This window comes from Herpailurus yagouaroundi, unplaced genomic scaffold (genome assembly GCF_014898765.1).
Source record: "Herpailurus yagouaroundi ecotype Mexico unplaced genomic scaffold, PumYag 218, whole genome shotgun sequence".
Taxonomy (NCBI): Eukaryota; Metazoa; Chordata; class Mammalia; order Carnivora; family Felidae; genus Herpailurus; species Herpailurus yagouaroundi.
In genome coordinates this window covers 2,779,678-2,796,293 of record NW_024412449.1, presented here as the reverse complement: position 1 = coordinate 2,796,293, position 16,616 = coordinate 2,779,678, and the positions used below count along the sequence as shown (strand labels likewise).

The 16,616-nt window shown below is 40.2% G+C and overlaps 2 protein-coding genes across 3 annotated transcripts in view; one reads left to right on the top strand and one right to left on the bottom strand.

Moving 5' to 3' along the window:
- Positions 1-12,714, top strand: part of USP47 (ubiquitin specific peptidase 47) — a 110,781-nt gene extending 98,067 nt beyond the window's left edge. For both annotated transcript variants that reach the window (XM_040456860.1, XM_040456861.1), the window contains 8 exons: positions 1,017-1,192; positions 1,537-1,617; positions 3,673-3,788; positions 4,372-4,490; positions 6,566-6,696; positions 8,431-8,478; positions 8,571-8,701; positions 9,530-12,714. In XM_040456860.1, coding sequence (XP_040312794.1) covers positions 1,017-1,192; positions 1,537-1,617; positions 3,673-3,788; positions 4,372-4,490; positions 6,566-6,696; positions 8,431-8,478; positions 8,571-8,701; positions 9,530-9,704 — 977 coding nt within the window. In that variant the 3' untranslated portion in view covers positions 9,705-12,714. The remainder of the gene's footprint in view (positions 1-1,016; positions 1,193-1,536; positions 1,618-3,672; positions 3,789-4,371; positions 4,491-6,565; positions 6,697-8,430; positions 8,479-8,570; positions 8,702-9,529) is intronic.
- Positions 12,715-14,781: 2,067 nt separating this feature from the next.
- Positions 14,782-16,616, bottom strand: part of DKK3 (dickkopf Wnt signaling pathway inhibitor 3) — a 46,434-nt gene continuing 44,599 nt past the window's right edge. The window contains exon 7 of the mRNA XM_040456862.1: positions 14,782-16,353. Coding sequence (XP_040312796.1) covers positions 16,134-16,353 — 220 coding nt within the window. The 3' untranslated portion in view covers positions 14,782-16,133. The remainder of the gene's footprint in view (positions 16,354-16,616) is intronic.

The following is a 16,616-nucleotide window of genomic DNA, read 5'->3' as shown; positions in this document are numbered from 1 at the left end:
CGACTGAGCCAGACAGGGTGCCCCTCACCCTTGACTTTTGATGTAAATTTTACAGAAAACCAGAGCCTACCCTAGAGAGAGCCTTATGGCTCTAGAGGAACCACGGGCTTAAGGTGGGATGGCAGCTCTTGTTATACTGCACTGTCTATATTGTAAGAGAGAGAGGAACTTGAGTGAAGTTGTTACTCTTTACTAGGATATGAAGACTGGAGTCTTAGAAATATTTCAGAAGTATGTTCATGAGTAACTTGTAAAGGACAAAAGATTAATAAGTATTAGAAGAAATAAAGCTCACCAAAAACAATCCTATTGCTTTGCCATGAGAGCTTATATCAAAGCTTGCAGGGGGGTGGTGGGAGTTTCTGATCCATTTAGATGCTCTTACTGTTACGGTCCAACCACATGATAAAACAGATATCATCATATGCTCATCTTGACAGTTTTTTCTAGTAGAAATCCCAGAACCAAATTTACTAACAATTTTTGAGGCAATTACTAGATATCTGACACTGTGCCAAAAGCACGATAAACATATTAACCTCACTGAATTCACACTGCAGTACTAGGAGGTAGGTACTACTCTCTCCATTTTTAAAATGAGGAAGTGGGTATAAGGAGGCCAGTGGCTTGCCCCAGGTCACATAGCTGGCCGGGAAGCAGAAGAGGCACGGTTGGAACCCAGCCAGAGCCTACATTATTACTGTGAAGAACTAGGAATGTATGTAATTGAAAAGACTTTCCTGAAGTTTGGTTTGGGACTCAGCAGCGTATATAAATAAATAGATTAGCACTTCAATCTCTCAGAACGTTGGAAGTTGTTGAAGTTGCTGGATTTTATCGTATGCTCCGTGTCTGTGTTTTTTTGTCCATGCAACGTTGTGTATTAGCTTAAAGTCAAATAACTGAAGGGGGTGTTTTTTCCCTGCTTACAGTATAATAAAGTGTATATGATCTGTTTTATTTATATTCTAAGAGGTTTCTTTTTTTGTTTCGCTTTTGTTTTTTTTTGTACTTAGGGCTGATGGTGCATGTTGATAAAAGAATTACACTGGCTGCTTTCAAACAACACTTAGAGCCCTTTGTTGGAGCTTTGTCCTCTCACTTCAAGGTCTTCCGGGTGTATGCCAGCAACCAGGAGTTTGAGAGCGTCCGGCTGAACGAGACACTTTCATCCTTTTCAGACGACAATAAGGTTGATTAAAATCATTTCAAATAATTAGAGTCTGTTTTACATGATAGATTTGAGAACATCTTGCCCTGTTTCCAAGTAAGATTAAATAGATAATCCTAAGAGGGTCATTTTTTGTTTTTATGTTTAGTGATTGGTCGGTTTTTTTCATTCATCTAACATTTGTTAAGTGTTAACTGTGTGTCAGTTACTGTTCTAGGTGCTGGGAATCAGAGGTAAAAGATACACCTGTTCTCAAAGAGCCCATAATCTAGAGAATTTTTGAAGACCAAACTAAACAGTGTGGGGAGAATGGGTTGTTTATTCTGCAGAGGTAATACATCTAAAAAACTGTTTTTAATTTATAGATTACAATTAGACTGGGGAGAGCACTTAAAAAAGGAGAATACAGAGTTAAAGTGTACCAGCTGCTGGTCAATGAGCAAGAGGTAAGTAAGCTGCTTCAGAGCAATATGACGTCACTTCTGCTAGTTATTAAAAACAGAGTTCAGAGATGTTGTGACTTGTCATTTCTTTTGCTGTCTCTAAAGCACAGACAGGACACTGTTTCCAGAAGCTATTTTGGTTGTGCGGGTCATATTGCCTGTATTGCAGCCACTCATTTCTGCCCCTGTAGCACAAAACCAGACGTAGACAATACATAAACCAGTGGAATTAGCTGTGTCCCAACAGAGTTTATTTACAAAAACATGCAGCAGACAAATGTGGCCCTCAAGCCTTTCTTTGCCTTCCCTCTGCTTTAAAGTATTGTTACACATGTTGGAATGAGGCAGACATTTCCTGCTTTGAAAAGGAGACTTGTTTGTGCTTGATTTTAAGAAATCCTCACGTAGTGCTCCAGGGGGATAGCAGTTGATCTGTAGAGCATGTAAGGACTCTTTGCGTTCAGAGAGTCATTTCAGTATTTAGCAGGCATTCATTTATCTCGTAGCTGCCATATGCTCGCAGATGTTAACTCCTTGAATCTGCATCAGTTAGCTATGATGTAGATATTATTATTCCCATTTTGTAGATGAAGAAACTGAGGCACAAAGAAGTTATGTAACTTGCCCAAGGTCATGTAACAGATGCCAGACAAATGCCCAGAAGAAAAAGGCAAAGTCCCTGTTTTGGGGATGTTTATAACATCTTAGTGAGGACCTAGACAAATGTGCAAACTAAATAGCAAAGACCGTATTCCCCCCTTCTTATCCATAGGGGATGTGTCCAAGACCCCCCTCCCCCCCACCCTCTGCCCAGTGAATGCCTGAAACCGAGGATAGTGCCGTGCCACTCCCTACATATACACTATGCTCTTACCTAGACATGTATACCTTAATAAAGTTTAACTTACACATTTGGCAAGGTAAGAGATTAACTGTTGCCAGAAATGAAATACAACAGTTACAACAGTACACTGTAGTAAAAATTATGTGAATGTGGTCTCTCTCAAAAAATCGCATTGTATTATATTTACATTTCTTGTGATGACGTAAGATGATAAAATGTGCGTGTGATGAGATGCAGTAAGGGGAATGACATAGGCACTGTGACATAGCATTGGGTTACTACTGATCTTCTGATGATTTGGCAGAAGGATCATTTGTTTCCGGACCCCAGTTGGCTAACTGCAAGTAACTGAATGTTCAGAAGGGGAAATCACAGATAAAGATGGACTGCTGAAAAGGGAGAAATTTTTCATAAAATGCCTTCATTTGTCCAACAGAGTTTATTGAGCACCCATCATGTCTCCTTTATTTCTTCTGAGAGAGAGAGAGAGAGAGAGAGAGAGAGAGAGAGAGAGAACGAGTAGGGGAGGGGCAGAGAGAGAATTCTAAGCAGGCTCCGCATTGTCAACACAGAGCCGAATGTGGGGCTCAAATCCACGAACTATGAGATCATGACCTGAGCCGAAATCAAGAGCCAGACGCTTAACTGACTGAGCCACCCAGGTGCCCCAACCCATCATATCTCTTATATGTGAATGTTTCATCTGCGTTTGGGGTTTGTAGATAAAATGTCCCTTCTGAGACAATGAATGAACATATTTGGAGAAGTAGTATGCAGTTCCCTCATTTTAATCCATAAAAGTGATTTTTACTTTCAAAATTGCGATCACTTTATTATAAGGAGAGAAATATGAATGTGGTATTTAATCTTCACAATGACTCTGTGAGGAAGACACTACCCCCGGTTTACAGATGAAAAAAAGGAGGCCCGGGGGCACCTGCCCCTCTCCCCTGCTCATATTCTCTCTCTCTCTCTCTCAAATAAAAAAAATAATAATTATTAAAAAAAATTAAAAAGGAGGCCCAGAAAGGTTAAGTAAACTTGCCCAAGATAGCTTACTTAGTAAGTAGTGGAGCCAAGATTTGAACCTAGGAAGATCAGCTCCTAAACTCAGTCCTATAATTGTCATACTATACAGTGCAAATAAAATGTCTTGTGTACCCTTATTGAATGTGCAATTCAACTCTCTGATTGTTTTATGTTTGTATTCCTAGCCATGCAAGTTTCTGCTAGATGCTGTGTTTGCTAAAGGAATGACAGTACGGCAATCAAAAGAGGAATTAATTCCTCAACTCAGGGAGCAGTGTGGTTTAGAGCTCAGTACTGACAGGTAAAGTAAAATTACAGTGTCATCAGCAATTAGAGGAAATCTTGTGTGGTCTGTTGATATGGATTGGTATTTTCTAAAACCAGAATTAAAGAATTCCTCTACTAAGAATTTTAATACTACAGATTAATAGAAGTAAGCAAAAGTATTAGAATTTGTTTGCACTTCCTCTGTAGGATACTAAATTTGAAATTGGGGGAACATTTCATTATAGTTTCCCCCAAGTTAAAAAAAAATTTTTTTCTGTTTATTTATTTTTGAGAGAGAGGAAAAAGTGTGATCGGGGGAAGGGGCAGAGAGAGGGAGACAGAGAATCAGAAGCAGGATCCAGGCTCTGAGCGGTCAGCACAGAGCCCAATGTGGGGCTCAAACCCATGGACTGCGAGATCATGACCTGAGCCAAAGTCGGACGCTTAACTGACTGAGCCACCCAGGCACCTCCTATTTTCCCAAAATTTTAATGAATAATCACTTGACTTTTGTATGTAAATATAGTTCATTATTCATCGATGTCAGATTCATGTTGTTGTTTTTAGGTTAACAATCTGAAGTAATAGTAGTTTAAAATGTCTTATCACATTTGTAGATTTCGTCTAAGGAAAAAAACATGGAAGAACCCTGGCACTGTCTTTCTGGATTACCATATTTATGAAGAAGACATTAATATCTCCAGCAACTGGGAGGTTTTCCTTGAAGTTCTTGATGGTATCATCCATATTTTTGTGGGGAACTATCAGTTAGAAATGCTCTGGAACTAATAGAAGCCTATAGTTTTTATCAAATAACAAGTTTTCTTCCATCTTTACTCTGGGTTGCATTTGCCTTTTAAATATTTCTTTAATTTTGAGAATATTAATTTCTCCTTACAGGAAGTTGACAGTTTCCAAGTTTGCATTTATAGTACTTTTTACAGGAAACTCTGCTAACATTTTCTTACCTGTGTTTGTTATTTAGTTTCTTTTTTCGTTATGGCTGATTTTGTTTTGAGGATGTGGTATTGATAATTTACCAGGGATTTTGAGAACAATGACCAAGTACCACAAACTGGATGGTTTCAACAATAGAAATGTGTTGTCTCACAGTCTGGAGGCTGCAAGTCTGAAGTCAGGGTGTTGGCAGGCTTGCTTCCTTCTGAGGGCTGTGAGGGAAAATTTGTTCATGGCCCTCCCCTAGCTTCTGGTGGTTGATTGGCAGTCTTTGGTGTTCCTTGGCTTGTTAAATGCATCATCCTGATCTCTGTTTTCATCGGAACATGATGTGAGATGTGCGTCTGTGTCTGCTTGTGTGTCTGCTTCCACATTTCCCCATATTATAAGGACACTAGCCCTGTTGGATTAGAGTCACCCTAATGATCTCATTTTAGCTTGATTACCACTGTAACAACCCTATTTCCTAATTAGGTCATATTCTGAGGTACTAGGGTATAGGACTTTAAATGTCTTTTTGAGGAGACACAGTTCAGCCTGTAAAAGTGACCCAGAAGAGGACCTGTGTTTGTCACACCTCCTGCTTTTAATGATCTACATGGGAACATTTAAAGTATTGTTTTTTGGAGGAGGTAATGGGAGAAAAGTTGGCTTTGGGGTGATCATATCAAGGGAAACAACTAGTTCTATGTCCTTTTGTGACTGCTATTGCCTAGAAAGATTTTGATTTTCCTTTTTTTCCCCTTAGAAATTAAAACATCATAAGATGATGATAGTTTTCCAAGGGTTCAATAATACTAACACCTCACCTATTTCATGCTATTTACGATCTGATTTGGTTTAAATTTCAATTGTTAAAGCTATGATTATTTGACAAGTTAATAGGGGAGTCAGGGACAGCCAGGACACTATCTACTATGATGTGGAGGCAAGTGTTCCAGATTGTGATTCCTTCTGTGAGTGTCTGGGGCCTTAGAGAATAACCAGTGTGTCTGAGTAGACCAAGAAGGGATGGCGAAGGACAAAGAAATTCCCCTTGTTAGGGAGGATTGAGTATGTATTAGCAGAGATGGGTTAGCCGGGAGATGTTACTGGATGGTGGGTATCTGTGTCAGTATCATTTCAGTATATATGTTAGCTTCAAAGTAGTTGAGTGAGAAATAAATCATGTGAAATCATGTGATTAAATCTAAGAAACATTTATTGACCTGTAAATTGCCAGACACTGCTAATCTCTGGTGCTACAAAAATGAATAAGAACTAGTGATTGCACTCCAAATGCTCAGTCTATAAGAAAACAGAAATTCCACAATTTCTGCAAACCTGTAATTCCAAAATCATAGGTACTTAAGGACCAAATCAGTACAGTTTGCTCTCGTGTACACCAGAGAGAAAGGTAACAATTGAGCTGGTTTTGAAGAATCAGTAAGGTTTGAGTAAAAGAGAAGAGAGGGATTAGTGTGAGCCGGAGTGAAAAAAGAAGATAAAGTGAAGATGATTTGATCATGATGATGTTAGATTGTGGGGGTGGTAGCCAGTAGAGAAGCAAAGATTGGCAATCCAGAGAAAAGAGTAGTTGATAGAGCAGTGTCCAGCAGGACTCAGGAAGGAGTGAAATTAGGAGTCCTGGTAGAAGGAGAGCTTGCAAAAGAGTAAAGAATTACCTTCAGAGACTGGAGGGAAGAGAGGAAATATTCTATTCTCAAAAACTTGCTGGGATAAGTGGGATCTTTTATGTGCACTTTCTAAGCAGAACACTTGAAGTAAATCTTGTTTAGTCAGGCCATACAGGAAAAGTCAAATTATGGGCCTCTAGAGAAAAGAGAAAGATGACCTAATCTTGCATCTTCATAGGGGTGGAGAAGATGAAATCCATGTCCCAGCTTGCAGTTTTGTCAAGACGGTGGAGGCCTTCGGAAATGAAGCTGGATCCCTTTCAGGAGGTTGTGTTGGAAAGCAGTAGTGTTGATGAGCTGCGAGAGAAGGTAAGTTCATTTGAAATAAATTGAACTAATATGTGTTTTTCTCCGTGTTGCCTAAGAGATAACCTAGGAAGTAAGTGCCAAATAGTCACGTGTCAACCTTTCTTTCTTTGTCTCTTTCATACCTTGTGACACCTTGTCACACACTCTCCTTGTTTCCTTAGGCTCCTGATGCTTTGAAAAATTACATTGGCTTTTGGCCATCCAGAAGTGGACCCCTCGCTTTTAGTTACTTGAATCAAGTTTGTCCTGAGTAATTAGCATTAGTTAGAAGTTACTAGAGTAAATTGCTGTATAGATTTTAAAAAGCCAAACGCTTTTTAAAATGCGTGGAATTGAATAAAGGATCTATATGAAGCTCTCTTTTGCATTTTTCAATTTAAAGTATAAACCTTCCAGACAGCCTCCTCTCCAATTCTTCTTTTTTAATTTAACAAATGTTTATTTTAGAGAGAGAGAGCATGAGTGGAGAAGAGAGGCAAAGGGGGAGAGAGAGAAAGAAAGAATCTTTCACGGGGCATGGAGCCCAATGTAGGGCTCTGTTCCATGACCCTGGGATCATGACCTGAGCTGAAATCAAGAGTCAGACACTCAACTGACTAAGCTATCCAGGCATCCCTCCAATTTCTTCTTCTTTTTTTAATAAACAACCGATAAACAAAGATAAAAAACAAGGAAGGGGAAAAATATTTGAAACAGATATGAAGCATTATGGTCCGTATTTATATGGAGCTACTGCATTAATAAGAAAAAGGTGAATAATCTAATTTTAAAGTAGGCAAAGAACTTGAATAGGCAATTCATTGAAGAATAAATACAAGTTAAAACAGTAACAGCATTCTTTTCCTCTTAAAATGCTGGAAGTGTAGGAAATAAAATGCCTTGAGTTGTCAGTTTGGGAAAACAGGCAAGATCGCACGGCTTTTTTTTTTTCTTTTAATGTCTATATGTTTTTGAGAGTGCACACACATGCGTTCACATGAGTAGGGCAGGTACACAGAGAGAGGGAGAGAGGGAATCCCAAGCAAGCTCTGCACTGTTAGCACAGAGCCCAATGTGGGGCTCATACGCATGAACCGTGAGATCATGACTTGAGCTGAAATCAAAAGCTGGACGCTTAATCGACTGAGGCACGCAGGCGCCCCTCATACAGCTTTGATAGGTGGCTAAATTGACATCGCTGTTTCAGGCTTCACTTTGGCATTATCAGCTTTTCAGATGTGCAAGTCCACATCTAAGAATTCATTCTCAAGAAATATTTGCAGAAATATGAAAGGATGTTCAGGAAGGTATATATAGTATAGCATTGTAACTAGAAAAATTAAAAATAGGCTCAGTGACCATTGGTAGGGAATAAAATGGTATATTGTTCAGCTGTTGAAGATCATGAGGTTATTCTGTGTCCTATTCTTATATATAGGCTATATAAAAGTATTATATAGAGAGGTTTCATAAATATAATTTTGTGCATTTTAGATATATGTGATGTAGTTTATATGTGTGCATAGGAAAAGGTCTAGGAGGAATATACTAAGTTGGCATTTCTGGGACATGGTATTTGCAGAGTGGACAAGAGACGATTTCACTTTCTGCTTTTTTTTTTTCTAATTTCTTATATCAAACATTTATTCCATCTTTGAAAACATCAAGCTATTTCTGTGTGGGTTAAAAGGTTGATAACTTATTTAAGCAAATTGATTTTTTAAATGAACTCATATAAAATGTTTCCTTTTACAGCTTTGTGAAATCAGTGGAATTCCTTTGGAAGATATTGAATTTGCTAAGGTAAAGTCTTGAGAGTGTTTGCCTTTGGGTACTGGTGCTCAATAAACATGGCTGTCAGCATGATTTAGTCATTCATTTATTTTTTTCCTTAGGGTAGAGGAACTTTTCCCTGCGATATTTCTGTCCTTGATATTCATCAGGATTTGGACTGGAATCCTAAAGTTTCTACCCTAAATGTCTGGCCTCTTTATATTTGTGATGATGGTGCCGTCATATTTTATAGGTATCTTTACAGTGTATTTGTTATTCATAGTGATGTAACATTTTTGTTGTCCATAAGTATCTTGTTTTCCATAAATACCTTTACTTTTTTTATGGTATAAAGCAGCCCTGACCAGTACTTAGTACAAGAGCCACACATTACATTTTGAATTTTTCTAGTAGCCACACTTAAAAAAGTAAAAAGAAACCGGTGAAATTAATTTTAATAAAATATTTTAACCCATTATATCCAGAATGTTATCACAACATGTAGTCAATATCAAAAATTGTTCATGAGATATTTTACATTCTTTTTCTTACAGTAATTCTTAGAAATAGTGTGTGTTACGCTTCCAGTAGGTCTCAAGCTTTCAGTAGGCACGTGTAGCAAGTGGCTACTGTGTGAGCCAGCACAAATACGGAGGAAAAAGAATAGTCCTTGATGCCTGGCAGATAAGAGTTCTGACTAGGCTTTGTTACTTACCTAACTCCTCGTCATCTGTGAAATGGTGACAGTGATATCAGCCTTGCAGGATTTTCTGAGAACAAGGACTACTGCATTTAACAAAACTGTCCATAGTGCATGTTATATATAAATGTTCAATCAGTGGTGGCTGTTATTACACTTACAGTAGCATGGGAATTTTTCTGTACCATTTTTAGAAGTCATTGCTGTGTTAATATAATGAACACATTTGCCATCCAGGACATCTTAGTATGAGATTATTTAACTTCACCAGTGACAATCAGATTTCATTTTCTTACCAAGGAGCATTATAACATTCAAGCGTAAGTTACTAGAGGCAGATGGCTATACCAATCTAATATGTAATTAATATTTTAAATGTAGGGATAAAACAGAAGAATTAATGGAGTTAACAGACGAGCAAAGAAATGAACTGATGAAAAAAGAAAGCAGTCGGCTGCAGAAGACGGGACATCGTGTAACGTACTCACCTCGGAAAGAGAAAGCACTAAAAATATATCTGGATGGAGCACCAAATAAAGATCTGACTCAAGACTGACTCTGCTAGTGTAGCATTTTCCCTGGGGGATTTTTGGTTTTAATTAGATGGTTCACTGCTACTGTGTAGTGCCGTTATGGCCGGACATGGTTAGGGGTAACCCAGTGACACCAGCACTGATTGGACTGCCCTTCACCAATCAGAAGCTCAGTGCCCAATGGGCCACTGTTTTGACTTGGAATCATGTTGTGCACTATAGTCAAATGTACTGTAAAGTGAAAAGGGATGTGCAAAAAAATAAAAACAAAAAACAGAAAGCGAAACCTGCTACTAGGAAAGGGGGAAGGGGAATGAGTACACTTCTTTTATTGCGGACGAATGTGCACATAGCCGCTAGTAAAACTAGCCTCAAACAGGATGCTCATAGCTTCATAATAAAAGCTGTGCAAAGGCCATGAATGAATGAATTTTCTGTTTATTTCACTGATACACACATTACCTCATTGACAATTTGGAAGTAAATGCAACTGTGTGTTGACTCTTGGAAAGCAGCAAAAATAGGAGCTGAAGAGAGAAATTCTTAGAACCAGCCATAACCCAGTAAAGAATTGTGAAGTTGTGTTTTTATTTTGTTTCATTTTTTGCAAAGTATTAAAACATTATTCTGGAACATCAAAACGTTTCCCTTAGACCGCTCCCAGCAAGTAGCAGCTCAAATTGCTGCAATATTGTAATTATAACTGATTGTACTTAAGTTATGGATGTAGAGAATATGGTTCACTCGTTCATTCAGCATGTAAATAAAATTGATCCTATTGAGTTATCATAATTGCAGTTCAACTATTTCCCATGGTTATTCTTTTCACGTACCATTCATGATGTACATTTGTGTACATTGAGGAGTATAGCAGTCTATGTACATGTAATCCTCAGTGAGGTTCCTCAGTGCTGGGTCCCATACAATTGTATTTGCCCTTGTTAATGAGGTTTTTCTGTTCAGCGGCTTCAGTTTTTTCCTTTGTACATTTACTTTTGAAGATTTACTTCAAGTTTGAATCTTCTCGAACCCTTGTAAGTCCCACTCTAATTTTTGGAGTTGATTTGTAGTTACATGTAGTTTAACTTTGCGAAAGCGTCTTAACATCGTGTTGAAAAAAACTTGCTAGTAAGTCAGGTCATAGCACAGGCTGATGTAGTCAACATGATTTCATTGCAAAGTCTATTAGAATGGGCAAGTTTTTGCTTTGCTAAATATGACTTCAATGAACACAATTCTACATAAATTTTGAAAATGCCATCTAATTTATAAAAATCAATTAAAAAGGTTTTGGTAAAACTTTTTCATGCCAGATGCTGTTTACAACGATGAACATGCCAATAAAACATTTGTTCATTCTGTTGTGTTATTTTAGTCATTAAACTTTTGTGGATGAAGAGTCTGGGTTAAGAATAGATTTATTTTCTTTAATATTTTGTAATGAGTATTGAATAATTCTTTCTGTAAGATACGTTTACAGTAAAGTTCTCAGATGAAAAGATGTTAATACTTTGGAGGATCCTGTCAATATTTCGAAATCAGATTTTTACCTTATTTCCTTTTAAGAAAGATATAATTAGAAAATAGTATTAGCAGATGTTGGCTTTGTAGTTTGAATATAATGATTGAGAATTCCATAATATCTTTAAAGTTTCTTGGAATCCACAGGGGGGAAATAATCTTTTCTAAGGTATTTTTCTGGCTAATTTTTATTCCATGTAAACTGTGTGCATTCTGCTAAATTTCATCTAAGTACTGTTCTGAGTCTGCGTTAGGGGGTTGGCGTTCTCATAGTCTCCTCTGCTTCTTGGAAGCATGTGCAGTGAATTGTCTTTCCAATCACTTGGATTTTCTGGTGTGACATGACAACTCTTTGGTTCTGATACAGGCCTACTTACTTGGAATTTAGGGGTTAATAAATCGAGTTTCTGCGTTTGAGGACTGACTCTATGGAGCAGGAGAGGCCAGTTGTCAACAAAACAGGCTTTGGGCTTGGTTTGGTTTGGTTTCGTGTTCCTTTAAGAGTCAACGGTAAAGTTCTCACACCTGCTCCTCATTCTGTGCCTTCTGCCCTGCTTTTTGTTTTCTGCTGCTGATTACAGGCATACTACAAATACCAAGAGTGAAGAAAATAGATCTCATTATAGAAAAAAAGTTGAAGCTTCCTGCTTTTCAGTGCCTGATAGAGTGAGAGCACGGTGTTGCACTTTAACCATTTCAGTAAAGGGAGCGACGAATTGTTCAAACTCAGTTTGTGGTGATGGGCACAGTAATTTATGCGAGGGCGGTTAATGTGATCCACCTCCCTCAGATTCAGAGAATCACTTGAGGCAGGAGCCAAGAGGCAGAACACTGACTGTGTGGATCAGTTGCCCAAGCGCAGGGCAGCGAGGCCTAGTGATCACTCATCTGCTGAATCTCCTGAGGTGGACACAGACCACATGCAATAAATCGTGACCCCGTTCCTCAGAGGTCGCACAAGGATTTTGAAGAGCTTCTACCATGGGAGAGATGGGTTTGCATCAACCAGGCATGCCGTGGGAGAACCAAGTACCTACATATCTGAAGCAGGTGCTGAAGGTGAGGAGTGCATTCTGGTCAGAGAAGCAGAAGCTATGGTTTCAGGACTGTGCTGTGTCTGGCTGGTCTGTAGAAGCTTGCTAGTTCAAAGTCCACCTGTCAAACCAAGGTGTAAGTAAGGGGTAATAGCTACGATGAGATAAAAAGAGCAAAGGAGCCCTGCACTAGAGTATTTGCCGATCTGTTTCATAACGGATGGGAAGCACTTAGAGATTCTGAGAAAATGGTGGGGGAGGGGGCCGTGAGGCTCTGCCACAGCTAGAAAAATCGTTGCCAGGCTACACAGTTAGGAATGGTGGTGTGGTCCTTCTCTAGGCCAGGAGAGAGCTAAAACTTACTACATGGTCGAAGCTAAATGAGTACACAGAATCTGAGCATGGCTAATCAGTGTTGTTGCTAAATCTGGAAGTGACCTGTGAATGTATGGAATACAATAAAATCATTTATTCTGGTTCATTTGCTAGTATTTCCTTTGCAATTGGCTACTCTAGTTCTCCTGCTGAATTGTGTCCCTTTGTTTAGCATCAAGACCCTAACCAGCTCTTTTGCACTTGTGACTTAACAAATTGTAGTCTAGAGTATATGGAATAGAAGATAATCTGAAGCAGCTTTTTTTTATTTGCTAAATAAAACTATTGCATCTAAAGTCTGTGTAGTTTTTGAAAAACAAGGCAATATTTTAGTCATTAGCAGTCAGAAGCCTTATAAGGCAATTTACATTTTTAAAAGCAAAATTTTGTGGAATGTATAGTTTTCTAGGGGCCTAGTAAAATATTTTTTTATCAGGTTTCAAAGGAGTTCATGGCCCAAATAAAGCTTATAGCCATCTAGACTAGGAGTACGTGTCATCAAAGGTGCTCCTTCAGTGCCATTCCTGTGGGGAAGAAGGGTGCTATGTGACCACCTGATTAGTTCTGGTGTTAATTTTCAAAAGTCAGCTTTTAGAAACAAGAATACTTGACAAGATCAAGAGTGCGTGAAAGTGTGTGTGACCATTCAGAAAAGCACACAGCGATCATTAGGGGCCAAGCTAGGAGGGCAAAAAAGCACTGGGGAGAAATGCTCTGCCCCTTCCCCATGACAGCACACCTCTTCATCCCCTCACCAGCTCATCTTTACTGGAGAAACAGGTCTTCTGACTGGTCAGAGCCTGAGAATTGACCAGGCCAGGAATGATTGATTAGTGGACCTTACAGCCTTGCCTGAGAAGTGGGGAACATACTTCCTTTCCGCTTTCTTTGTTCCCAACCTGCCTCTTTCCCCAGTGAACTGAGTGTTCAGCCTCTTTTATAATGCTTAAGTAACCCATTTAATTAAGGAGTACTGGTTTGTTGAGAGAGAAATACGCAGTGGTTCTGTTTTTCCAGTAATGGTGCCAAATGTGTTCTGTCAAATGCAGTTTCCCACTGGAAGTGGGCTCTGAGGACGGGGGAGCAGGGTGGATCCGCACATAAATTCTGTGAGGGAGGGACTTAGCTTTATCTTATGTACCATGGTCTCCTGGTACTCATGCAGGTAGGGCCTGGCGCAGTAGGAACTCAAAATTTTTGCCGAACAAAATAATCTTCAGCTTCATTTCCACACGCTTGTTCAAATTCACCTTGCCTTCCAGGCGCTGTGAATTACTTGCAGTTTCCTCTATGTGCCAGCCCTTTTTCTCACCTCTCTCCCTCTGCTCTGGCTCAGAATGCCCTTTCCTGTTCCTTCTGATCACCTGATAAACTCTGATCTCTGAGAGCCAATTCCCATGCAGCTGAGTGTTCTCTGGGGCTCCCATCACCGTTCTGACATTGGGTTGACTGCTTTGGTGGGTGCTGGGTTTAATGTGTATCTCTCATGAGGCTGTGATGCGCCCAGGGTAGGGACCCTATCTGGCTCAACATGGCAGCCCCACAGCAGATCTTAGCACCTGGTTCTGAGTAGGCTCTCAGTCAGTACCTGTTGAGTAGTAAGGATGTAGAGTGGTCCTGGTGACTTTTGACACTGAGTAGAGATCAGCTCTATATTTGATCTTAAAATCATCAGTATATCCTGGGCCTACTGTACTAGATTTTTTATTTGACTTTTAGCACTATCGCTTAATATTTTTGAGCTTTTTTTTTTTTCATCTGCTAAATGAAAAAATACTCGTGGATTCAATGAAGATTAGATATGATAGAGGTAGACTGCCTAATCCGGTGCCTGCCCCCTCCCCCAGCGGACCTTAATATATTGTCTTTTTATTATTATAGTCTCTGAAGATCTATGTTCTGGCCCAGAACCGCATTTGAGTGGAAAGAAGAGTCATATACATTCCATTTACTCTTTCAGAAGATGGTGAAGTATTGACACTCTTAAGACTAATGCCTTACAAAAGCAGTGAACATTTCTAAAATATTTTGATGCTAAAACCGGTGTGCTTCACTTGAATGTTAAAGTCACTTACATGGAAGAGTTTTTTGGTTTTGTTTGTTTTTGGACAATGCAGATCATTCCCATTTTATTTATTCAAAGTCAAAAAGAAAGAAGACATCCAAGAACTATAAAGGAGTCATCTAAGTGATTTATGCTTGATTTTTAAATGCAACATAGATGTTTATACATAATTTAAAACTCAAAGCATGCTTATACAATCATGTGCAATTTTAAAATTTAACTCTGGATGAATACATGATGGAAACAGTCAATGGCACCTGAAAATACCATTTGCAGAATAGCATCCAATCCAGTGCTCTCAGTGTGGATGTTACAACCATATTTCATAGAGCCTTGCTTGGTTTGATTTTCTCCACGTGGTTTATAATGGTCTTCAGTTGCTGGTAAGTGATTTTGCAAATTTCATTTATAATCCTGGCCCTACAATCACTGTTTCTGACAAGTTAACATAGATCTTATGCACCAATCGTAGTACTTTCAAAGACACTAACATAACTAACTGCCATAGGGGGACAGCATCAATATCGCTGGTCTCCACTAGAATGATGGCCACCCCCACACTGAGGAGAATGCTATTTCTACCAGTAGAAGTTTAATCTTACAGTGAACTAGGTTGGCCTTACTTCCAGATACGCCTCAAAAACAAACAAACAAAAACCCATCCTCCCTCCTTTTACGGAGTGTTTTCCGTGGCCCTGAGGCTGGTGGGGAGAGCACTGGGCTTGGAATCACACCTGGGTGCATCTTGCTCTGATCTTCACTAGCTGTGTGACTTGGGCAAGCAACTTGATGTCTCTGAGACACCAAAATCCTGACAGATGGGGAGACCACCACCCTCCTCACCGGACTGGCAAGTGATGCAGAACTGCTCCCCTGGCACAGAGGTAGGAGCCGAGTAACACTGATGAAAGAACGGGGACACGTGGAACACAGAGTGCACAGAACACGTCACCCACAGCAGCTGAAGGCACAGCCTGCCTGTGCCTGTGGGAAGAAATGCGTGGAAAAGCCACCTGTTACATTTTCACCAGGTTTACGTTTGCAAAGCAGGGCACTCTTCTCCACATGTGTAAGAGTCAACATTTCCCCAAAACCCATCATGGGGAAATCTGCATCCTTTCCCCTTGCCTCCCCTCCAACAATTCTCCAAGGGACGTAGAATAAAATGAAATGTGCCAGGTGCCAACCAGCAGAGGCAAAGCAGCCAATGATCTGGACCAGTTTAGCAGCCCTCCACCCTCCCATACACCCCCATCTTCCCCAGGCACGGGAACCGTGCACAGTCTGGGAGGGTGTTGGGCAAATACACAGCACCTCATTTTGTTTCAAGCCAGAGGGAACATGTACTGGGAAGAGGCCGTGGAAAAAAGCCCGGTAAAGCCCACACCTAGAGGACACAGCTGGGGAAATAAATTAGCTATTTCTATTGCATGTCTACCCACAAAACAAGCCTGGGTCTAAATCTCTTCTCCCTCCAGCAGCTCAGAGGCAGCACCGGGCTCCCCAAGAGCCATTTCCATAGACAGGCTCCTCTCCAGGTTCTCCAGCTCCTGGCGCACCTCCTCAATGAAGCTGCCATCTTCGTACTCGTTGGGGGCCCCTCTGGGCACCAGGCTCTCTCCGTCCTCACTACGGCTCCCGATGAAGGCCGGCTTGCACACGTACACCAGGCTGTGGCTAGGGAGAGACCGGGCAGGGACTCAGCCGAGGGCCATGTGTCCCCACAGGGGGAGGGCGTGTGAAGTTGGATGCATCAACACGGGGAGACCCAAGCAGGAAAGCAAAGGCCCCGCACCTGGAACTCACCTTCACCCCTCCGCTAAGATCTCAGTGGAGTCTCACCTTCCTGTCCACATCTTACTTTAACAAACATTGCTGAGGGAAAACCACTTTTAGAGGGATGGCTGCACACCTCTGATGGAGGTCTGTCTTCCTGTGAG